Source organism: Gopherus evgoodei, chromosome 15 (genome assembly GCF_007399415.2).
Source record: "Gopherus evgoodei ecotype Sinaloan lineage chromosome 15, rGopEvg1_v1.p, whole genome shotgun sequence".
Taxonomy (NCBI): domain Eukaryota; kingdom Metazoa; phylum Chordata; order Testudines; family Testudinidae; genus Gopherus; species Gopherus evgoodei.
The window spans coordinates 4874664-4899551 of record NC_044336.1 but is presented as its reverse complement, the minus strand read 5'-3'; the positions used below and the strand labels follow the sequence as shown (position 1 = coordinate 4899551).

The 24888-nt window shown below is 48.0% G+C and overlaps 1 protein-coding gene across 1 annotated transcript in view; it reads left to right on the top strand.

Moving 5' to 3' along the window:
* The window catches only part of SHISA6 (shisa family member 6), a 406826-nt gene that overhangs the window by 363548 nt on the left and 18390 nt on the right, over positions 1 to 24888 (top strand). Inside the window, exon 6 of the mRNA XM_030534874.1 lies at positions 23020 to 23145. Within this exon, the coding sequence (XP_030390734.1) occupies positions 23020 to 23145 (126 nt within the window). The remainder of the gene's footprint in view (positions 1 to 23019; positions 23146 to 24888) is intronic.

The following is a 24888-nucleotide window of genomic DNA, read 5'->3' as shown; positions in this document are numbered from 1 at the left end:
AAGAAAGGATGGCAGAATAATTTGCCTTGAAAAAGTTACCTTGAACCTTTGTTTGTCCCACTCCTATTCCAGAGAGGCAGTAGCGACTTCATCATTCAGGTTACAGGTAATTTTCCATTATTAGTCTGAATTTTATCCTGTCCTCCGAAAACCACAAAAGGAGTTATGTCAATTTCAAAATTGGTAGGTTAGGTCCAGCAGCAAGATGGACTACACATATTAAAGCTGAGGTAAATTGGACGAGTTCCTGACTTAATTACACCCTAAAAACATAGGTGTTAACTAGAATTCAAAATCCTGATACATTTTTGTTTTGTTTTGTAGCAAAAAAGAGAAAGAAGAATAGGGATAAAGGAATAGGGAGCGCACTCAGCATGTCTCCTTCAAAGAAGGGGAAACTGGGAGATATATTGTGACTCTGAGTTCCAATCTGCTTCCAGAGCAGCACAAAATCCACTGCCCTTCAGAGTGCTCATAGCAAAGCCATGATTGATTCCTAAATATTTTTGCTCCACATTTCCACAATACTATGTAAAAAATCGAAAAGAAAATTGTGCTGCTCATTATAATCCCAATACATATCTGCAAATCACCTGGGAGAGAGTGAGAGTAGGGGTAATTTTCTGAGAGATCGCCATTGTCTTGTTCCAGGAGTGCAACCTTATCCCTCAATTGTTTGGTTTTCTAAGGGGTGTGTGTGTGTGCACACGCACCCACGGGTACTTTTGTTGTTGATTTAAACATAAATATTCTTGAAAGGCAGCGTACACTTAAATCTGCACTTGCTGCATCGACTCGTTTACCTACTTTTTCTGCCTGTGAATTGCTCATTAACTCCATCACCTTTAGCTACTGAACAGCCAGGTTCTATGTTGCGTTTAATAATTTTAGGTAACAACATGTGCCAAGATAGTTAAACTCCTCTCTTGATCTGACAAATGCCTTCTTTTTCTGTGTAGTTGAGAAAGAGAAAGAGGATCAAAGGAGACATATTCATGATCTTGGGTTGCAGATTTTGAAGTACTTTTCTTCTCTTAGCTCTCTTATCTACTGGGAATCTTTGTGACACTCATCTATAGAGCAGGTTGAACTATTTAATTGCAAACAGTATGTTCATTTGATTTGTCCCTTTATTCTGCTCACAAATTGTCCACAAACAGTTCGTAATCATGATGATTGTTTGTTTTGGGTAATCCATCAACAGACCACTTGGACCTTTTTCAGTAAGGGCTCCAATAAGTGTTCAATATTCAGAATCTGCTCTTCAAGCTGTGTGTTTGGCCAGCTAAGCATACGGTGTGGTCTGAGTGGATGGGATAAGATAAGCATGCCCAGTGTGACTATGCACATTGACACATGCCTAACTCACTTGTACATGAACAAAAGCTCCTGCCAAGCGTGTTTGAGACAAAATACTACCCAACACACATTTATGTAAAAGTGTCTAAAAAGGCACCTGAGGAAGATGAGAACAGAAAGAGAGGTGGATTCCAGGACCAGGTTTTGAATATTTTCCCAGGGAGTACAAGGAGACAGTTCTGGCTGGTATAGTTCTCAGCCATTACAGATCTCAGAGGGGAAATCACTAGATGTTAATATTTTCTAGGTTGCCCCCAAAACTCCTGATCCATGTGAGTTCTTGAGTGCTGTCCCCATAACCTTTGTCTCATATATGCAGGCCTGTGGCTAGCCTGGCTTCAAAACAACAAGACATTGTTTCCCCATCGAGGCAGGTGTGAGAGCTGTGATTTGATTGCACTGAGCTGTTTTCTTTGAGGAAGGGATAACTAGTAATGATGGGATTGTGGGTTATGTGTTCTGCCAGGCTGCCGTTCCTTAATTACAGTTGCATTATTTGCGTTAACGGCTGGTGAAGCAGAGTTCAAAGGAAAGTGTCTCCGTTCTGTTCTGCCTGGCAGAGTGGGAAAGCGCACAGGAGAGCGAGACAGGCGTGAGGGTGTTGGGGAACGTTTTCAGGGACAACTCTGCAGAGAGGCACAGCTTCAAAGGAATGGGGTTTTCTCCATCATCTAGTCCCTCTGTTCGGACAGGGGTGGGGTGGTGTTAGGAGCTGCCCTAGTCCAGGTCTAATGCTGGTTTGGGAGCTACATTAAGACACTTTCCTGCGGGGAGAGGAACCCAGGAGAAAAGCAGACCACTACCTGGCAAACACTCTGTTCTAAGGAATGGCAATAGAGGCCCACAGGTTTGTTACAGGCTTTGGACAAAGATGTGTATGGTGTGTAGACACCAAAGTCATAGTCACCTAAGAAATACCATAGAGTAGATTTGGGATACAATTTACAAAAGTGCCTATGTGCTTTAGGAGCTGAAGGGTCTAACTCCTCTCAGTGGCAGAGCCAGGTTTTGCCACCAGGGGGAAATGGGTCATGAGTGAGGGACTGGAGAGTGAAACCACCCTGTGCCCACCCCACAGCAGTGGCCTCTGTCCTGTGCAGCTCTGGAAGTGGTGCTGAGCCCCCATTTACCATGTTACAACGCTCAGAGTGGGGAGCTGAGCCCACCCCTGTGGGACATGAGCTGCCACTCCTAGGTGAGCATGGGACAGGTTTTCCCTCCAACCGCATGTGAAAGGTGCCACACATACACATTAAGGCCCCTGGAGAGGCAGTCGATCCCCCTGCACACACTGCACTACTGTCCACGCTGCCACCAGAGCTGTGACTGCAGCCCTTGTATCTAACTAGCTGGAAGAACAATAGCTGTGAATCTGCAGCAGCACCAGCAACAAATCAAGTACGTAACCCAGGTCCTAGCGGGGCTTATACAGCCCATGCTGCTGCCAGGCTGCCGCAGCTTCACTGCTGTTGTCACTGGAGTGTGCTAGATCACAGCTGGTGCAGTCATGTCTACCTGTGCTGTGATCACATCTCTGGTGACAGTGTAGACAGACTCTCATGAGTCCCAGTGAAAGGCAACGGGACTTAGGCTCCTATGTTACTAAGGCCAGATATTTAAAGGTATTTAGGTATCTAAATACCTTTGGAAACCTGGTCCTCAGACACTTTTGGAAATTGTGCTCCAGATCTTGGTCCTACTGAAGACAATGGAAGTTTTGATATTGAGCTCACTGGGACCAGAATTTAGCCCAACATGACTAAAAGAAGAACTTTAGGTCTACATTTTGAGAAAGATCAATCTGAGCTTTTCCTGTACAACTTGCATGTAAAATTCCAGTGCAACTGAGTGGTCAAGTGTAGGCTTTGCACGCACAATTCCACATTTTTCACATGCAACTTAGATTCATCTTTTGATAATGTAACTGTTAATGTTTAGTTACTAACTTTTTACACAAGATAAAACAGAATTATTGAAAATACGTGTGATTCTCTTACATAAATATTAAAAGAGAGGGTGACATTTATATAACAGATAAAGGTTTACAGTGGAGTTGAGGCAGCATAGGATCCATTACACTAGATACACATACTGGCTGGTTGGCTGTATTTCTGTGCAACCGATTATTTTAGTGCTGCTGACTTTTAATTAAAGTTTAGTTATGTATAATACTTATACACCTCACGGTCAGGGCACCGGGGTCAACATAATAATTATTTTAAATCTAAATAGGTAATTAATAAATAAAATGATGTTAGTAGGAAAGTTATAGTCATAATTTTTTTTCCACTCATTGCATTTCGCTAATTGTCCTATTACTAATTTCGTTGTCAATCTAATATGGCAGTAACTTGATCCATTTCTCAGTTGTTTTATTCTGATCAATCGCTTTCCTATAGATGCTATTGGTTTTGCAGGGACAGCGGTAAGATTTAGTTAATGGCTGCAGCCAGGGCCAGCTCCAGGCACCAGCAAAACAAGCAGGTGCTTGGGGCAGCACATATCTAGGGGCAGCATTCTGGCGCCGGCCATCATAGGTGCTGACTCTGGGGCATAGGGAAAAAGTGCCCCTGCCGCCCCAGCTGCCTCCGCTCTGCCTCCGCTTGCTCCCTTGAGTGCCCAGCCGCCGCCGCTCCACTTCTCCCCACTCCCTACCAGGCTTGCTGCGCGCAAAACAGCTGTTTCACGCAGCAAGTCTGGGAGGGAGGAGAAGCCGAGCTGCGGGGTGCTCGGGGGAGGCGGCAGTGGTGGAGTGGAGGTGAGCTGGAGCGGGGAGTGGTTCTTCTACCCCCCGTTACTTTCTGCACCCCACCACCCTAGCTCACCTCCGCTCTGCCTGCTCCCCTGAATGGGCCGCTGCTCCGCTTCTCCCCCTTCCCTCCCAGGCTTGCCACACACGAAACAGCTGTTTTGAACAGCAAGTCTGGGAGGGAGGAGAAGCCGAGTGGCGGGCACTTGGCGGAGGTGGTAGTGGTGGAGCGGAGGTGATCTGGGGCGGGGAGCAGTTCCTTTACCCCCCATTACTTCATGCACCCCACCACCCTAGCTCACCTCCGCTCCGCCTGCTTCCCTGAACACACCGCTGCTCCGCTTCTCTGCCCTCCCTTGCCTGAGAGGGAGGGGGAGAAGCAGAGCGGCGGCGCACCCAGGGGAGCAGGCAGAGCAGAAGTGAGCTAGGGCGGAAGGTCGTGGTGAGGGGGGGCCAGGAAGAAATGGGGGGGGGGAATGCAGGACACTCGGGAGAGGAGGCGGGGCTGGGGATTTGGGGAAGGGGTTGGGAAGAGGTAGAGTTGGGGCGGGGCCGGGAGGGACACGAAAAAAAGGGGGAGTGCCCAAAAATTTTTGGTTGGGACAGCAAAAATCCTAGAGCCGGCCCTGGCTGCAGCTACTAGAATTCTAAGCAGGTATCTGTCTTTGTTGAATTTCAGTAAATCAGGGCATTTTTCTAACGGCACAGTAATAGGACTTTGGGGTATAGCCCTGAAATAACTCTTGCATCTATTTTCTAACATCAGGCCAGAAGCATTCAATTTGGGACAATCCCAGAAGATATGAAAATGATTGTCAGTACCATGGCATCCACTCCAACAATTTGCAGTGGATTTTTTGTCTATTTTGTCTAAGACACTGTTTACAAAATCATAAGAATTAAGGACAATTTAAATGAGCTTTACTCCCAGTAGAGCAGTGTGTAAGAAAATTAAAAGATAACCAGATTTCCAATATAAGAAACATCAAACAAATAGATATGTTCACTTTTTTCTATACAACTGCCAGGCAATATTGAAGCTTGGGGCAGGGAAGGGACATGAACCAGCCAGTCTCTGCAGTGGTTTGTAGAATATAGTGCTAGCCCTTTGTGAAGAGGGACCAGTGGAAAATCATGATTCAATACTTTTGTGATGCTCTGGGGTTCAACCCTGACCAGCAGCAGGTTCTGTCACAACCTGCCCTGTAATCCTGGGTACTCTGTGCTGTGCAGGTTTGGCACAGCGCCCTGATAATCAATAGCCTGCTCACAGTACAATGACATCACCCTGGCTTCCACCATCCTGGTCCTTCCTTGCAGGGTGACACCTAAAGCCCTACAGCCCCAAGTCCACCCAAAACCATCTCCCCTGTGGTGTCCAGTCCCTTGCACTGGTCCCTCATACACATTACTAAGCCTACTGCCTCCGAAGAGACAGCGCACACACCGGCCTGATAGTTTAGGTGCAGACCCGTGCTTCAGCTTAATACACAGCACTCAGGTGGTTTTGTAAAATACCAAGTCACAGGCAGGGAGAGTAGCTGGAATGCAATCTGCTCCAGCAGTCCCCGGCTGGCAGATGGTCCCCTAGAGGACCACAGCCAGCTGACACAGTGTAGAGCAGCTCTCAAGTTAAGAACATAAGTACATAAGAACAGCCATACTGGGTCAGACCAAAGGTCTATCTTGCCCAGTATCCTGACTTCTGACAGTGGCCAGTGGAGGTGCCCCAGAGGGAATGAAGAGAACAGGTAATCATATGGTGATCCATCCCCTGTCACCCATTGCCAGCACTTGCAAACAGAGGCTAGGGACACCACCCCTGCCCATCCTGGCTAACAGCCACTGATGGACCTATCCTACATGAAATTATCCAGTTCTTTTTGAACCCAGTTGTACTCCTAGACGTCACAACATCCTCTGGCAAGGAGTTTCACAGGCTGACTGAGTGTTGTGTGAAAAAAATACTTCCTTCTGTTTGTTTTAAACCTGCTGACTATTAATTTCATTTGGTGACCCCTAGTTCTTGTGTTATGAAAAGGGGTAAATAACATTTCCTTATTTACTGTTTCCATACCAGTCATGATTTTATAGGCCTCTATCATATCCCACCTTAATAGTCTCTTTTCCAAGCTGAAAAGTCCCAGTCTCATTAATCTCTCTTCATATGGAAGCCATTCCATACTCCTAATAATTTTTGTTGCCCTTTTCTGAACCAATTCCAATTTCCAATTCCAATATATCTTTTTTGAGATAGAGCAACAATATCTGAACTCAGTATTCAAGATGTGGGCATACTGTTTACCCCTTTTTCCAGATCCTTTATGAATATGTTAAATAGGACTGTTCCCAGTATAGACCCCAGGGGGAAACACCACTATTAACAGCTCTCTATTCTGAAAACTGACAATTTATTCCTATCCTTTGTTTCCTATTTTTTAACCAGTTACTAATCCATGAGAGGATCTTCCCTCTTATCCCATGACAGCTTATTTTGCTTACGAGGCTTTGGTGAGGGATCTTGTCAATGGCTTTCTGACAATCTATATACTCTATATATCCATTGGATCCCCCTTGTCCATATGCTTGTTGACCCCTTCAAAGAATTCTAGTAGATTGGTGAGCCATGATTTCCGTTTATGAAAACCATGTTGTCTCTTCCCCAACAAATCGTATTAATCTATGTGTCTGACAATTCTGTTCTTTACTATAATTTCAGCCAGTTTGCATGGTACTGAAGTCAAGCTTACCAGACCATAATTGTCAGGATCATCTCTGGAGCCCTTTTTAAAAATTGGCATCACATTAGCTATCCTCCACTCATTTGGTACAGAAGCTGATTTAAATGATAGGCTACAAACTACAGTTAGTAGTTCTGTAATTTCACATTTCAATTCCTTACAAACTCTTGGGTGAATACCATCGGGTCCTGGTGACTTATTACTGTTTAGTTTATCAATTTGTTCGCAAACCTCCTCTAATGACACCTCAATCTGGGACATTTCCTCAGATCTGTCACCTAAAGAGAATGGCTCAAGTTTGGGAATCTCCCTCACATCCTCAACCATGAAGACCGAATAATTCATTTCGTTTTTCTGCAATGGCCTTATCATCCTTGAGTGCTTCTTTAGCATCTCAGTCATCCAGTGGCACCACTAGTTGTTTAGCAGGCTTCCTGCTTCTGATGTACTCAAAAAAAAGTTTGCTATTACTTTGTGTCTTTGGTTAGCTCTTCTTCAAATTCTTTTTTGGCCTTCCTAATTATATTTTTATCCTTCATTTGCCAGAGTTTATGCTCCTTTCTATTTTTCTCACCAAGATTTAACATCCACTTTTTAAAGGATACATTTTTGCCTCTCACTGCTTCTTTTACTTTGTTGTTTAACCACAGTGGCATTTTTTTTTGGTTCTCTTACTATGTTTTTTAATTTGGGGTATAGATTTAAGTTGAGCTTCTATTATGGTGTCTATTATGGTGTCTTTAAAAGTTTCCATGCAGCTTGCAGGGATTTCACTTTTAGCACTGTACCTTTTAATTTCTGTTTATCTAACTTCCTCATTTTCATGTAGTCCCTCTTTCTGAAAGAAATGCTACAGTGTCGGGCAGCTGTGGTGTTTTTCCTGCCACAGAAATGATAAATTTCATTATATTATGATCACTATTACCAAGAGGTCCAGCTTCTTGGACCAGATCCTGTGCTCCGCTTAGGACTAAATAAAAAATTGCATCTCCTCTTCTGGATTCCAGGACTAGCTGCTCCAAGAAGCAGTCATTAACGGTGCCAAGAGATTTTATCTCTGCATCCTGTCCTGAGGTGACACGTACCCAGTCAGTATGGGGTAGTTGAAATCCCCCATTATTGTTGAGTTTTTTATTTGTATAACCTCTCTAATCTCCCTGAGCATTTCACAGTCACTATCACCATCCTGGTCAGGTAATCAGTAAAATATCCCTACTGCTATATTACTATTATTAGAGCACAGAATTACCTAGAGATTCTATGGTAAAGTTTGGTTCATTTAAGATTTTTCCTTCATTTGATTCTATGCTTCCTTTCACATATAGTGCCATTCCCCAACCAGCATGACCTGTTCATAGAATATTAGGGTTGGAAGGGACCTCAGGAGATTGTCTAGTCCAACACCCTGCTTAAAGCAGGGCCAATTCCCAATTAAATCATCTAACAGACTTTTGCCCTATATCACCTCCTCAAGGAGTGAACTCACAGCCCTGGGTTTAGCAATCCAATGCGCAAACCACTGAGCTATCACCTGTCCTGTCCTTCACCTATATTTTGTAGCCTGGTATTACTGTGTTTCATTGATTATCCTCATTCCACCAAGTTTCACCAATGCCTTTTATGTCAATATCCTTGTTTAATATAAGGCACTCTAGTTCACCCACCTTATTATTTAGACTTCTAGCATTTGTATATAAGCACTTTAAAAAATTGTCAATTTTTAGCTGTCTGCCATTACATGATGTAATTGAATGTGGCTTTTTTTCATTTGTCTGTTTCTCATCACATCCTACCCATAGTTTATCATTTTCCATCCTTTCCTCCTTACTAGGACATAGAGGATCTCCATTAATAGATCTTCCCCTAAGGGTTGTCTCAGTCCAAACCACGTGCTCCTCCATGCCTGTCACCTTTCCCCCAGCCCTTAGTTTAAAAACTGCTGTATGACCTTTTTAATTTTAAGTGCCAGCAATCTGGTTCCATTTTGGTTTAGGTGGAGCCCATTCTTCCTATGTAGGCTCCCCCTTCCCCAAAATTTTCCTCAGTTCCTAATAATTCTATACCCCTACCATTATCCCTATACCATCATCTCATCCATGCATTGAGACCCTTCAGTTCTGCATGTTTAACTGGCCCTGCATGTAGAACTGGAAGCATTTCAGAGAATGCTACCATGGAGGTCCTGTGTTTGAATCTCTTCTCTACCAGCCTAAATTTGGCCTCCAGGACCTCTCTTCTGTCCTTCCCAGGCAGACAAGTCACCATACACTTCTCCCAGTCATCACAAACCCAGCTGTCTATGATTCTAATGATTGAATCCCTCATAACTATAACCTATCTCTTCCTAATAACTAGAGTTACCTCCCCTGGAGAGGTAGCCTCAGTTCAAGAGAATACCATAACATAAACAAACTAGGGAAATGCAACCTAGATGGATCTACTATAAGGTGGGTGCAAAACTGGTTGGAAAACCATTCCCAGAGAATAGTTATCAGTGGTTCACGATCATGCTGGAAGGGCATAACGAGCAGGGATCAGTTCTGGGTCTGGTTCTGTTCAATAACTTCATCAATGATTTAGATAATGGCATACAGAGTACACTTATAAAGTTTGCAGATGATGCCAAGTTGGGATGGGCTGCAAGTGCTTTGGAGGATAGGATAAAATTCAAAATAATCTGGACAAATTGTAGAAATGGTCTGAAGTAAACAGGATGACATTCAATAAGGACAAATGCAAAGTGCTCCACTTAGGAAGGAACAATCAGTTGCACACATACAAAATGGGAAATGACTGCCTAGGAAGGAGTACTGCAGAAAGGGATCTGGGGTCATAGTGGACCACAAGCTAAATATGAGTCAACAGTGTAACACTGTTGCAAAGAAAGACAACATCATTCTGGGATGTATTAGCAGGAGTGTTGTAAGCAAGACACGAGAAGTAATTCTTCTGCCCTACTCCACACTGATTAGGCCTCAATTGGAATATTGTGTCTAGTTCTGGGAGCCATATTTCAGGAAAGATGTGGACAAATTGGAGAAAGTCCTGAAAAGAGCAACAAAAATGCTTAAAGGTCTAGAAAATATGACCTATAAGGGAAGATTGAAAACATTGGGTTTGTTTAGTCTAGAAAAGAGAAGACTGAGAGGAGACATGATAACAGTTTTCAAGTACATAAAAGGTTGTTACAAGGAGGACGGAGACGAATTGTCCTTCTTGACCTATGAGGATAGAACAAGAAGCAATGGGCTTAAAGTGCAGTAAGGGAGGTTTAGGTTGGACATTAGGAAAAACTTCCTGTCAGGGTGGTTAAGCAGCTTAAAACTCCAGATATTCCTTTCACGGGCCAGGCACCTTTTCCAGCCTGGGCTCAGTTCCCACCCTTTTTGTCTTTGTTTCTTAGATGCTTCCAGCAGTCATCCTGGGTGGGGATTCAGTGAAGTATTGAACCAAGATTAACTCACTTCCCTGCCTTAAATAGGATTTACATATGGTGGGAATCCTTTGTTTCCCAGCTTGATCCCCACCTCCTATTAGTAGAAAAATACTAGTAGTCCAAGATATCATAACAATATCTCTACGAAGAATATGGAGCGTAGTGTCACAGTAGAGTCCCAGGTTGCTGCAGTCTATGCCCATGGCTGTGCAAAATACCAGGGGGCTGTCACCAATTCCCAGCCAGCATACCTGCTCTACTGCCTCTAGCGTAAACTGGATGCAGCAGACAATTGAACATGTATCTTAAGAGGAATCCAGGCCCTTTAATAGTTATTTCTCTGATGAGAATCTGTATTAACATCAAGTAGAGCAGGCAGCCGCAATGACTTTGTGACTCTAGTTAAATATATAATTGTTTATTTTTCCTTCTTATGCTTTACTTTGAAAGCACTGCGGGCTAGCTTTGTAACTGTCTCTTATCTGGCAGCGTCCATGGAAGCTGCTCTAGCTCAAAATACAGATGTCAAGTGACTATTCAGTGTGGTAGTAGCTCTAATACTAGCATCAGAATAGCATCCGGTTCCTGAAGTTAAGTAATTTGAACTCTGCTTTTAACAGGGGAACATCCCCTTTGAACCATATACAAGGGGGAGCAATTTTTCTAAAGTCTGAATCTTAGAGTGAAGGTAATGCTGATGAAGAATGCCAGATTAAAAGCTCCAGAGACTGAATCGCAGCAGCGTAAAAATCAGATATAAAACTGACCTGAAGTCAGAAGATGCACAAGGTGTCACTGCAGAGGAATGTGTCTAAGCTGGCTCTGCCACTTACTGCTCTTCAGTGCTGACTGTAGCATGTGGCTCTGGAGTTGTGCAAGATCATTTTTAGAAGAATGCTGGCCGTCATTCTAAACAGCTCATTTTATTAAGGCTAATTTTGGTTGTAAGAGCACGTTTCAGGATCTGAGCAGATTTCCTCCTGAACCTTGAAGCTCAGCAGAAGGGAGTGCTAAGTGAACAGGAAGTGCTTTGACAAAAGCCTGAAGTTGTGATGAGCAGACTCTGAGCAGCAGAAGGTTGGGCTGCATCACTTCTCATAGGCGACACTATTTGCTTTCACTGGGTGAATGTTGTAAAAAGGCATCTGTTGATGTGTCACACAAAATATGTGCAGACTCTTCATGCAAATAAGCTCACATCTCTGTGCCCACCTGAGCTTAGCATACGCCTGCCCACAAACTCATCACTCCAGCTTTGGGGTGCATTGGCACCCGTCCTTGTACACAAGCTGTTCCAGGCCCTACATAAGCGCTCTCCTTGGAACAGAGGTAGTGTTCAGAGAATGGGGGCAGAGCCATGGGTTTGCCCAGATTTTCCTGCACTCTTCAGAATCTAAGCCTTGATCATTACAAATAATAGAATTTTCCCTTTTCCTTCTGGTTGCAAGGAGCCGCAGTACAGCTGATGGCGGACCGTGCCCAGGTTGCATGCAGCACTGGCCCTGCATAATGGGAAGAGAGATTGGAGCCAGCTGCAGGGCAGTGGAGAAATGGGGATGAGACAAAGGGGGCTTCCATGCAGGGCACAGCTAAAACTGCAGTCTCTGTACACAGAGCACTAGGGCTGCTCCCCACCAGCTTCCGCATAGGTGGTTAGCCACACACAGGGTATAGCTTCCCTTGGAGCTAGGGCTGTCATCCTCAGCTCGAGGAACCAGGCTCCAACAAGCGCTCCTCAAGCAAGCATGCTAAAAGTAGCAGAATAGCCAGAGTAGCATGAGGAGCAGCAGTGGCAAAACAGGCTAACCACCCTGAGTATACCCGCCCCGAACTCATGGGCATGTAGTCGGGGTGGCTAGCTCACGCCACTGCCTGGGCTATCACAGCTACACTGATATTTTCAGTGTGCTAGCTCTATGCCCATGTGTCTGCTTGAGCCAGGAATTGCAACCCTAGGTCCAAGGGCACATGGGCCGCAGAGGCCATGGCCCTGAGGGGTGTAGCAGCATGCATACTCCCTTGGCAGCCTACTAGCTCCTGAGGCATTGTTGTTCCCTTAGACACTGGGCCCTGGAAGCAGTCATTGAAGTAGTTATGCCCCTTCCCCAGGCTGGCTCTAGCTTTTCTGCTGCCCCAAGATGAGCGGTGGCACGTCAGCAGCAGCTCAATCGCGCCACTTCTTCAGCGGCAATTTGGCAGCAGCTCAAAGAGGAAGAGAGGGAATGAGGGACCCGCCGCCGAATTCCCACCAAAGACCCGGACTTGCCACCCTGATACTGGATGGAGTGCCACCCCTTTGAATTGGCCACCCCAAGCACCAGCCTCCTACGCTGGTGCCTGGAGCCAGCCCCAGTGTTGGCCTGGGCCTAACTGACACAGCACAGCCTACATTGGCAGGGCCAGCAGCCCCTGGTGGGCATGGAAACACAGCTGAAGCTGAGCTGTCTGACGGGCCCTGTAGACTCTGATCTGGGCCTCAGTAAAAACACTGGTCAGTGCCTGGCGAGGGAGAGAGATCAGAGCAGCATGGCTGAGCCACTCGCTATCAAAAGTAGCTTCCCACCCAGACCTTGGATCCCTCGCAGTGCCCAGCCTGCTGTGCTGCATGCAGCCTCAGGTCCTTTGTACCCCCCATGGTGCCATGCCAGACACGATGCCACCTTGCCCACTACATGATGGAGCCAATGTAGCCCCATGCCCAGGGAGCAGCACAGCAGGCAGTGCCCAGCAGAGCCCGACGTTCTCCAGACTTCAGCCCCCTCCCATTGAAGTCAATGGAAAACCATGGCTGGCTGCCCTGAGGGCAGGATCAAGACCTAATAGCATTGCCCCAGTGGAAGAGAAACCCGGCTGCAGGGAAGGGGTTGGCAGAAGGGGGATGGTGGCACTGCACCGAGAGCCAGGAGCCTTGGGTGCTACCCCCAGCTCTTCTGCTGCTCTCTGTGCGAGCTCAGTAGGGTGCACTGTCCCCGTGTGCCTTCGGATAGTGCTTTGCTACCTCTAGCTGGGTAGAGTGATACAGCTGCCTTACTGTGGCAGTGTAAGTACCGGGGTGCCCAGCACACCAAGCCCCTAGGGTGCGAGTATAACACCAGGTGCACTGTGACTCAGACACGAGCACTGTGGGTGCATCAGCAGTTAGTTCTTGTAGGCGCCAGGCCTGGTAGGTCCCACACTGACATTTACGAGGGCTAGCGGGAAGGGGAAGGGCGCAGGTACCCTAGCTCTGGAGGCTGAACCAGTTCCAGGTGAGCAATAGCAGCTCCTGTCTGGGTCCCTGGGAATTCCAGTTGCAAGTCAGGGCTAGTGCCACGGGTATCCTCTCCAATCCAGTCTCTATTCAAGCAACCAGGCACTTGCAGGTTTTCAGGCCAGGCTGAAGAGAAACCAGGCCACAAGGGAAGGGTTGGCAGAAAGTGGATGGCGGCAGTGGGCTGAGAGTCAGGAATCGTGATCGCCATCCCTAGTTCTGCCATGAATGTCTCTCATTGGGCCCCTCTGCACTGGCTCTCTGCCCAGCAGCTGCAGGATCCCCATGAGCACCACACAGACCTACACCCAGCTGTAGCATCCATCAGTCACAGCTTCTTCTGTACATGGCTCTGCAGCTGGTTCCTGCGGATTCCTCTCTGCATCCAGTTTCTCTGCAACTCCTGGCTAGCCATGCAACTGCAACTGCCCAGCACAGACCAGCCACTTCCTGGTGGAGGACCTCCCCGATCCCTGACCAAGGGAAAGGGATGTGCAGTGGGAAGGAGCTGATGGCAGTTGCAGTCCCCTGCTTGGCAGATACATCACAGCAGTATTACTCAGAGGCTGCTCCAGGATCACGGCCCTGTTGTGCTGGATGTTGTACAAACACATAAGAAAATATGGTCCCTGCTTACAGTATAAAAAAAAAAAAAAAAAAAAAAAAGAACCTTCCCATGTAGTTAGAATCAGAAATGACTGCAGTGTCTCAGATGCCAAGGCATAGGAACTGTGAGTAAAGGCTGGCTGTTTAGTGGCAGCCACTCACAGTAGCCCTGAGCATTCGTTCCATCCCGTAAAGCATCCCAAAGGACTAGACACCCTGGGCATTCTCTGTATGTTTGGGAGAAGTGTGTGTGTATGCGGGGGTTAATTCTGGCTGTGCGGAAGTGGGGAGGTACTGTGTTCTCCCATCCTGCACCTGGCTCACAGAAACCAACGGGTGATGTGAACAAAAAAATCAATGTCAGATAAGAACATAGCTCATGAACTGAATAATTATGAGGGAGGGAAATTCTGACACTCCCGCCAGCAGAAAGAAACTGCCACTTAATTAGTGACGATGTATAAATTGCACGCGAGATTCCTACTGACTGGAACCCATCAGTTCCCCAACCGTGAGTTTTAAATACATTATGCAAAAGTCAGTTCAAGTAGTCTGCACCCATCTCAGTTTATCCTTTAGTTTTGCTGAAAGATAGACAGTAGTTTTCAAGGTGACCTCTCATTTGCCAGATTCATTATGTGCTGCTCCTGATTGACTGGATGAAAAACAGATGGTAAGCGGACATACTGATTCTGTGCAAGCCTATTAGAAAAGTGTGGCACTTAATTTCACACACCTCATGCAAGCAGTCAATTAACTTTCTTGCTTTGACACTAAACACAAATCCCATACATATGACTGGGCTTATTTCATCGAAGCCTCCATGCAAAATGTAGATTGTATGTGGGTTCTTGCTGACAGATTTGCAAAGGGATGTTACCCTAATTCTTCCCTACACAAGCACAAACAGAGGAGTGGGGGCATTGCCTCAGTGCTGATGAAGTCGCTGCTTACAGTATAATATCTAATCAATTGTTTCCACTGCCACAGTGAGTGCAATGCACTTCCTCATCCCGGGATCAGGCCACTAGATATGGACTGAAGACATCACCCAGACAAATCGATCTCAAAGCAGTAGCGCATTCGCTAGATAACTTCAGGTTAGGTTTTGTTTACCAGAGAACAACCCCAGCCTGGGGAGCTATAGACATGCGTCAGCTGAAGAGGAGAGATGTTTATTAATCTTGATTTGGTTACTACTGAGCTAACAGGAAAATGGCCCAAATTCCTAGTGTTGGTGTGAAATGGCTAATGATTTCTCAGACAGAATTGGGACAAAAATCAGGCTCTTCTAGAGTCATAGGCTTTTTTTCTTCTGTCCAGCAGATGAAAGTGGCTGTTTGGTGTTGGTAGAGGGAGGGTGAGTCCTGAGGATAGCAGCAAATCATAGTGCATGGTTCCTGAAAGCTGCCATGCAGCGCTGGGTGCCTGCACTCACCCCACTGCACTATAACTAGACTGTAATGTGCGGCTGAGACAAGTGCAGCTCCTACCCTGCTTCATCAACAGGCACCCTGTCAATTTCCCGGGGGAAGCTGCACCCTGACGTAGGTTATCCCGCAGGAGGCCCCATTACAAGTGAACTTATGTAGCTGTAGCAGCCGCAGCGCCGTCTGTGAGGACAGCAGCTGAAACGGGGACGGGAGAGGCTGGGCTGGGTTTGAAGTGCTGCACATGGTTCTGCCGGGAGCTGTTGGAGTGATCCAGCTGCAGGGAGCTGTCAGTGTGTGAGGACTGGGGGAGGAAGCTATTTCCTGCGGGGATGGAGGGTTGTCTGCTCAGCCTCTCTCCCCGACTGTGTGTCTGGGCTGTGGGAGGGAGGACTCGCTGGTGACAGAGAGGTTTAAATTAAGCACAGGGAACACTCAGTGGGAGGGAGGTTGTGACATCAGCCCTGCATTTCCCTGGAAGAGCTCTGAGAGCTGCCGGATCAGTGCTGTGTGCTCAGAGAAGTGGGAAGAGTGTCAGTGTGAGCGCTGTGCTAAGGGAAACATGCAGTGGGGGAAGGGAGAGGTCTCGATGCTAAGAATTCACTAGGTACCAGAAGACATGGAAACCTCCTAAATGTTCCCATCCTACAGGAATGGAGCTGCCTGCCTGTCTCCATCCCATCTGACATTAGAACGGAAATGCTCCAAAGGAGGAATAGGACAAAGCGGAGAGCAATTGCTAGGGACAGGAGCAATACAACTGGGGGTTGTTTTTGAAGAGCCTCTTTCCCGCAGCCTTTACCTCAGTTTCTGGAGTCACTAGTGCGACTGTATCTGTGCCATATGCAAAGGATGGGGCGGGGGCTGGTCTGAGTTGTATGGGGAAAGTCCCACCCCCCTAGGTTTGCCAGGTGTCTGGTTTTCAACCAGAACACCTGGTCGAAGAGGGACCCTGGCGGCTCTGGTCAGCACTGCTGACAGAGCCATTAAAGTCTGCTCAGCAGCGCAGTGGGGCTAAGGCAGACTCTCAGCCGGCCCTAGCGCTGCACAGCTGCCAGGAAGCAGCCGGCATGTACAGCTCCTAGGCACAGGGGTAAGGGGGCTCTGCACGCTGTCCCCGCCCTGAGCACCGACTCCTCAGCAGGGATGGCGCCTGCAGATGGGGCAGCACATGGAGCCCCCTGGTCTCTCCGCCCTAGCAGCCAGAGGGGGACATGCCACTGCCTCCAGGAGCCGTCTGAGGTCAGCGCCTCCCGGAGACCACACCCTGAACCCCTTCCCGCACTCCAAACCCCTCATTTCTGGACCAACCCAAGAGCCTATGCCCCAAACCAGAGCCCTCATCTCCTGCCCCACCCCATCCTCCTGCCCCAGCCCAGAGCCCCCTCCTGTACCCCAAATCCCTCATCCACAGCCCCATTCCAGAGCACGCATCCCCAGCCAGAGCCCTCATCCTCTCTCATTGCCCAACCCCCTGCCCCAGCCTGGGTGGGGGAGAGTGAGTGATGTGGGAGGGGACCTTGGAGAAGGGGTGGGGCAGGAATAGGGCCTCTGAGAAGGATGTTTGGTTTTCTGCAATCAGAAAGTTGGCAACTCTACCTGTAAGGGAACTGTCCAGCTATGCTTTGAACTCAGGTATGAAAAGCTGTGTTTACAAAGTTAATTGCATCCCATTTTTGTGAATTGTGTTGAAAATTTTGCTGCAGAGGAAAAGCAAATTTCTGCCTGGAACAAATGTGTGAGAAGTGATGGTTTTTGGTGAGGGGTTGAAAGGTCCCTATTTCTCAGTGTGCAGGGGAATTTGATTGAAGAATTTGTGCCTTAGTCCACTGGGCAATGGGGTTAGACCCAAAAGTCAGATTCAGCCTGCAGCAGACAGCATAATGCCACTGACTTACAGCAGGACTGAATTTGACCCAGAGCAAGAAGACTCCAAATTCACAGAGCCATTCAGGCTGGATTCTGGGCTGTAATGAGGAAGCATCTGCTCCCTAGGGAGACGGAGAATGTCTGAAGATCCTATGGGAGAGAACCCATTGCTGGAACTGTGAGCCAGGAGACCTGCTGTTTTGTCATTAAGTCCCGTCTCGGTTCAAAGTACTTGCAGCAGAGCCTGTGTATTTGCAGATTAGGATAATGGCTTAATCCTGTGTCTGCTGGACACACACTTTGGGCCCAGTCCTGCTTCCATTGAACTGAAAGGCAAAACTCCTATTAGTTTCAGTGAGCAGGAGATTGGGCCCTTTCTTCCTCAAAGCAATAACCCACTTTAGAGGGCTAAAGGTCCTGGAGGCTCCAAGATGCTACTGTCGTTTGCTTCATGGCAGCAGTAATGATGAAGAATTGCTAGTGCAGGAGTCTAGAAGTGCAAGAAGAGACAAGCCCTCTGTATCCCTCTGTGTACTCCTCCAATGCCCATCTGCCCATCAGCGAGGCAGGACGACTGAGGCAAATGCAGATGAGCCTGACAGGGTGTCAGGACGCAGTGCACGCTCATGGGGCTGGTACCACTCTCCGGTAAGAGAGTCACTGGGGTGATGGGGCCATGCAGAGACCTTGATTAGAGGTGGGATGTTCAAAGATGTCTAAATGAGATAGGAGCACAAGTACCACAGGCTTTCAGTGAGCTGACTTTCAGAGGGACTGCTGCTCCCAAGTCATTACACACTGTTCAGCATCCCATCACAGGGTCTGTTGTTACTTGTGCTGGTTTATGTCCAGACTCTGGCTGCCCATGCGCCAGGGCAAAAAGCCTCCTCACCCCCACCCACACACCTTGCAGAAGTGAGGCCTGTCCTGCACAATGCCAGGCATAGAGCTATTTCTGCACTGCTTCCATAGCAGCCCTGGGTGCCAGGGGCATTCTGGTGTGTGTGTGTGTCATGGGCAGAGCAGAGGTAGAGAGAGGCACAATAGGATATATTGGAGTCAGGAGAAGGTGTGGACAGGGCAGTCCCATGCCCCCCCTTTCATGCCTATGCAAAGCTCCCTGGGGCCAAAGGGCTGTCCTAGCCTACAGAGCCTCAGCAGCTCCTGGATAAGGGCCGTGCTATCTGGCTCCCCTGTGTCCCTGGGCTGGTGCTAGAGTGCAGGCTGAGGTGTGCAGGCCCTTCTCCCTGAGGGCTCCTTGGGAAGGTAGCTGCAGAGAGCTGTGCCACCGGCTGTGCTGCCAATGTGAGAGCTCCAAGGAAGGACTGTGGCTGAGTCAGGACTAGGAGTCTGGTTGCTCCCACACCATCCTTGGACGGTCTCACCTAGCCTGCTAGGAATGCTCAGACAAAAGCAAAGCCTGGACAGTGGTGCCTTTGGGGGCTCCTCAGGCAGCGCAAGCAGCCTGGGCCGAGCCAGACCCTGTTGCTGCATGAAGCTGATGCACGGATGAAGGGGCTCAGCTCTCGGAGCAGGCTGACTGGATGTCAGAGTCTCCTAGTGACATCAGAATTTTGTGCTCTTGCCGTGTCTGTCAGACCCAGCCACTACCTGAATCCCTTCAGACTAGGTCACATGGCCCAGGCCTACTGCACACGGGGCCAGGACACTGTCCCTCCCACAGCCTGACACTAGGCTTCCAGCAGTTGTGATCACTGCTATTTTGAATAGCCTGATCTCTGCCTACTTTAAAAACTGCACACTGAAGAGATATCAATGTCATCATTCGACAGGCCTTTGGCTGGGCTGATGAAAGACTATTTTGAACTCCAGCTTCAGTCACTCCACCTGACTTTCAGCAAAGAGATGTGCTTTCAATACCAAGCAAACTCCGCCGACTGCCTGGACCCAGTGGCTTGGCCTCTTTTCTCCACTAGCATTTTAAAATACCGATGCACCAGTCATCACTGGAGGCACACTCACTGCTAGCAAGCAAACAGAGGGCTCTGTTTCAAGATGCTGACCCATGGTTTCCCTGTGTAACAAATAACAAAAGCAATATGCAAGTGAGGAGCCTGAACTCTGCTGGAGGCTGCGCTGCGTTCCTGAACCAGAAATTGCTGCAGAAATCTATACATCATTTAGTGAAAAGAGTTTTATGAATGTAGGCATGATTCTGCAAGCTCACATGCCCAAATGAACCCTGCACCAATGGGAAGTCCTGTTAGGGCTCATTGTGGGTGCAGGGCTCTAGGAGCTTGTGGGATCAGGGCAGAAATAGTTTGGCAGGCAGGTTGTAAGTGGCCCTTGGGGAAACACCTGAGTGCTATCTACAGTGTCACACTGTAAACCTAAACAAACACTTTACACCCCAAGGCCAGAAAGCAGGACACCTAGGATTTCTATATGTTAACAAGGGACACACAGAATCTGGGAGCTGACACTGGAGAGAATGGAAAACTGGTGCAAATTTCATGTCTCCTGCAGCCTGAGAGGGCAGTAATGCAGAGGCCAGTGTGCACAACAGCACTTCCTTTAGCGAGTTCACAGCAATTGGCAAGACCCCTCCTTCCCAGAGCCCCTGTCTTCCTGTCACAATTGTTCACAGCAGCCTGCATCACAGAAGTCTCCTTACACCAGACTGGTTTTAAACCAACGCCTATTTCTGGAGTGACAAGGAGAGCCCACAGTTAGAAACAAAATCATGCCAAGCCTGAAAAAAAATGATATTTCTGACAGCTATAGGCTGAGCCTTTTTCAGTTACAATACTAATTGTCATCATTGCGCTGTGTGAGAACTAGCACTTCCATAGTGCAGTGCAGATGAGGATTTCAAAGCACTTTACAAAGGTGGGTAAGTGTCACAAACCCCGTTTATCAGATGAGGAAAATTCAGCACTAAGGGGTATGGTGACTTGCCCAGGGTCAGCTAGTGAGTCAGTCGCAGAGCTGCAGTAGCCCCTGACTCCAGCTCTCGCTGACATCAAAGGGAGTGTCTCTATGCCTGTCCGTGGGAGCTGGGGGTTGTGCTCGACATGACATTTGGGGTCACGGATTCCCTCAGCAACTCATCGCCTCTGAGCAATGCTGGGAGCAGAGCCACCTGCTGACAGAGGAAGCCATACTGAGCTCTGCTTCCTGTAGGCAGAGTCACCAGGAAGCTGGGGAGGGGGCTGCCATCATGACTGGTGTTCTATAAAAACATGGACAGATCAGCCAGCAGGAAGCAGTGTTGTGGTTTCCTGACCGAGAGCCAGACCCTGTCACCCTCACTCACTGGGCACTAACTTCCCCCATACGCAGCAGCACGACTCAAGCCGGTGAGGTCTCAAACACCTGCGAGGGATGGTCTAGATAATACTTAGTCCCAGGGGCGGCAGGTATCATAGGGCAAGGAAGACTAAGACTGAGGCTGTGGTCCCACCCATGCTCTGTCCAGCCATCCTAAAGCTGGTGGGGGCTCAGCTCGAGCTGCAGCCTGGAGCTCGGGGATCAGCCACCAGCGAAGGGCTGGGACAGCCATGGGTGGCTCAGGCTGGTGCTCAAGCTGGCTCAGGGATTGGGCCAGCTGGGGCAGCTCAGACTGGCCCCAGGGTCAAGGTGACTAGCTGAGGTTGGGGCAGCCAGTGTGGCCCAGGGACATGGGGGGCTTGGGGCTCTAGATATAGTGGGGGAGGAGGGACTGGGGAAGAGGGAGTCGGGGGTGGAGCTTCAAGTGGAAGGGGCGGGGCTGGCAGGCCAGCCGCCCCGAAAGGGGGGTTCACTTGCTGCCCATGCTTAGTCCTGCAATGAGTGCAGGGGCCTGGACTAGATGACCTCTCAAGGTCCCTTCCAGTCCTGTGATTCTATAGACATGCAGTCTCTGAGCCCCATGCACAGCAGGTGATGGGGCCTGTGGCCATTCCTGCCACTTCAGGCCCTAGCACATGGCCCCTTTCTCCAGAGCACCCCACTCACTCCTGAGGGGTGGACAGTTAGGTCAAGAGACCATCCTGGGTTGTCTGATGGGACAGAGTTCCTCTGTCCCCTGTTGACAGCTCCAACAGAGGCGGGAGCTCAGCTCAAAGACTATCTAGGATGTGTTAAAGCAGCAAAGAGTCCTGTGGCGCCTTACAGACTAACAGACGTTTTGGATGTGTTGTTAGGTTTGAGAAACACGATGGTCTGAAGTTCAGCCGTGCACTTTAGACTATGACACAGAAAGGTCAGTCACTGAAAACAAATGCCCCCCCATCTCCCTGAGAGACACTCTTGTCTGTTGGAAATCCTCACCCAGGCTGGCCCCAGCAATGCCTCCAAAGTGTGCCAGGAGTCTCCTTTCACCGGAGCCATTTGAACTCTGCAGGTACATCCACACTGCAGCTGGGACCGTGCTTCCCTGTGCAGGTAGCTGACAAGCACTAGCTCTGCTCGAGCCAGCACACTAGAAATAGCAGCGTGGCCATGGTGGCATGGGCAGTGGCTTCGGCTAACTGCCCATGTCCATACCCAGGGTCAGGCGGGCGTGTACTCTGACAGCTGGTCCAAGCTGATGTCCATGCTGCTGCAGCCACACTGCTGCTTTTAGTGCACTAGCTTGAGCAGTGCTAATGTGTCTGTCTACCCAGGCTGGGAAGCATGCTCCCAGCTGCTCTGTAGAAATACCCTTCAACAGAGCTACCTTGAGGCAGCTGAGGAACATCAGCAAAAAAACAAATTCTCAAAACAAAAGTTCCCAACATGCATCTGACCCTTCCTAGAATTATTTTGGCTTGGGACATCAGCCTTTTCCAGGATGAAAGTGGAGTTGTGCATGGACGTTAAACCCTTTACAGTCTCTGTCCTGTAGGTTTCCTGTCATGACAGGAGTCAGGTTGGTGTCAGACAACACAGGAGGCTTCAGGAACTGTCACTATTTCCCCTCAATCCAACCCTTAAAACAATCTCTTCCCAAAGAGAGAATGGGATGATACTGGAACTCAGGCAGTGAATTCTTTAGGCTAGTAGCCAGTCGGAATGGCACATAGCAATAACAGACTCCATCTAGTGCAGGGGGGAGGAGAAATGAAGAACCCCCATTCCCAAAAGGGGCAGTGTTTGAAATCATGGCTGACTTAAAGGGAGGGTGTGTTGTATTCTACAGTAAACACGAGACACTAGAGTACAGAATGCAAAAAATCATCTTCCCCACATGAGGGGTTTGGTTGCTCGTACACAGATGTTAATGGCATCTGTGCTAACTCTGTCCTTAGAGGTGAGACGCTGGAGCCCCTGGGGAACAGGCAGCAGTGTAGCATTCTCTGTCCATATTGAGATGACTCTCTTTACTATTGATCTAGCAAAGGTGTCTGTGCTCTGCACTTCACCACAGCTTGCATTTGTTAATAGTTGCAGTGGAGAATAAAGGCAGCAAAGTCTTGGGTTTCATTTCCCATGGCTTGGGTGGCGTCAGTTTGAATTATAGTGTAGTGCTTAGCTGTCAGATTTGGTTCAGATATATGGGAGCAGCTTCGCTACCCAGCAGGTGGATGGGAATGGCTCACCTCTCTCTTCTCTGTCCCTGGTGCGTTGTGTGGACATGTTTTTATTCTTTCTTGCAGAAAAACCACGGATGAACAATATCCTCACTTCCGCCACGGAGCCCTATGATCTCTCCTTTTCCAGGTCCTTCCAGAACCTCTCCCATCTCCCGCCATCCTACGAGGCTGCCATCAAGACTAACCCAAGTAAATATTCTTCTCTGAAGAGATTAAGTAGGTGTCAGCTCATTTCATTTTTTTTGGTACCTCATTAGCCTGTGAGCTGCAAGGGGCATAATGACAAGGCAGTAATTCCACTTCCTTTCCTATTGCACTTGCTGTGCTGACGTCTCTCATCTGCAACGCTGTTCCCTGTCACTTTCCATTGAGGCAGAGCTGCAGAGGAAAAGTCACTTCATTACCCCAAGCGAGTGATGGTACATGCGGCTGTTTCCTCACTCACTTCTCTGCCGTGCTGCCTCTGGTTATTCATCACAACATGTTCCCTCATCCTTACAGAGCCATCCAGTATTCCACCTACTTTATACCAGAGATGGGGAAAGCCTGTGTGGCTATCTCTGAACCGCCGATTGTCTCCCCAATCTGCAGTTAGAGCAGGTAACTCACTGTCTGTCTGCCCTGGGGCAGGTACTTCAGACTAAATAAGAACCAAACACCAATTTCAAAAAGCTCACAAAATGATTGGGAACATTCATGTCAGTGAGGGAGGGATGCTAGCCTCCTGTATCTGGGCTATAATCTGATCCATTTCATGGAGCTGGTGGTGGTCTATACGATGGACTTATCCCAAATACATTTCTGTGTCCCTTAGAGTGTCAGTCTCTTTGTCCCATACTATGGATCCATTTTCACTCTGGCTAGTATCAGCTGCTTGCTGCTGTTTTTACCATGTGTTGTGTTCTGCAACCACCCTCCAGCAGGGTCCAATTTCAAACTCTTACTGATGTTGAGTAGCTTGTACACACGTAGTCTCATTAGCTTCCATTGGATGACTCAGGTGAGTTCATCTGGGTATTTCCACCACAGAAAGAGCAATACAGATCTGCTTTAGGAGAAACCCCTCTCCTTGGATCAGCACAGCAGTTGACCATGTGCATGACTTTAACCAGGTACAGTAGTTGCTGCCTGCTTAAAGTTAAACACATGCTTTAAATGCTGTGCTGCATAGGGCTGGTTTGCTGAATTAAGCCTGATTTCCTATGGTGCTGGGTACATCACTCTGAGCAGGACACCCCATCTTCTCCTGGAAGCCTTTTACTCTTTATAATCTACTGGTAAAGAGGTCACATGCCTGCTTATTGTAAATATCTCCACCATGCCCATTCACCCCCCTCCAATGCTTTGTGTCTGTTCCTAGAAAGCTTTTCTGATATAAACTGGTATGCCAGTGTAGCCAATGGATTATAATTTCACAATTTTTGAATTTCTGCGTTCTTGAAATGGTAAATGTTTTCATTTCACAGTGGAAGTCATGTAACTATATGTCTGTTTATTGATTACCAATGGAAAATACTGCCTTTTTTCCTGTAACTGTTTTGCTTTTTGCGAGGCTCCCTGAAATGTGTCATTTGCTTTATACACTATGCCTAGGTACTGGATGAAAATGTTCTTCAGCACAGAACTAAGAATGTCAATATACCTCAGTGAAACATAAAATATAGTATATTTTAAAAAGCCAAAAAGAAAAATGTGAAAGTCTGGAAATGTAACAAAATTTGACAACAAACCATAAGTCCTCTCCCTCGGACTTGCTCCTGTCTTCCCCTACTCACACTGAGCAGTCCCATTGACCTTTGTCCTGCTGCACTCTCCAGACACTAGGAGTTTGTAAAGATGTGCACTAAACTCCGTCCAGCTGCCCCACACATCTTTGATGTGAACACATTCTTGAGAAAACATCACTGAAAGTGCCACTGCCCGGTGAAACGG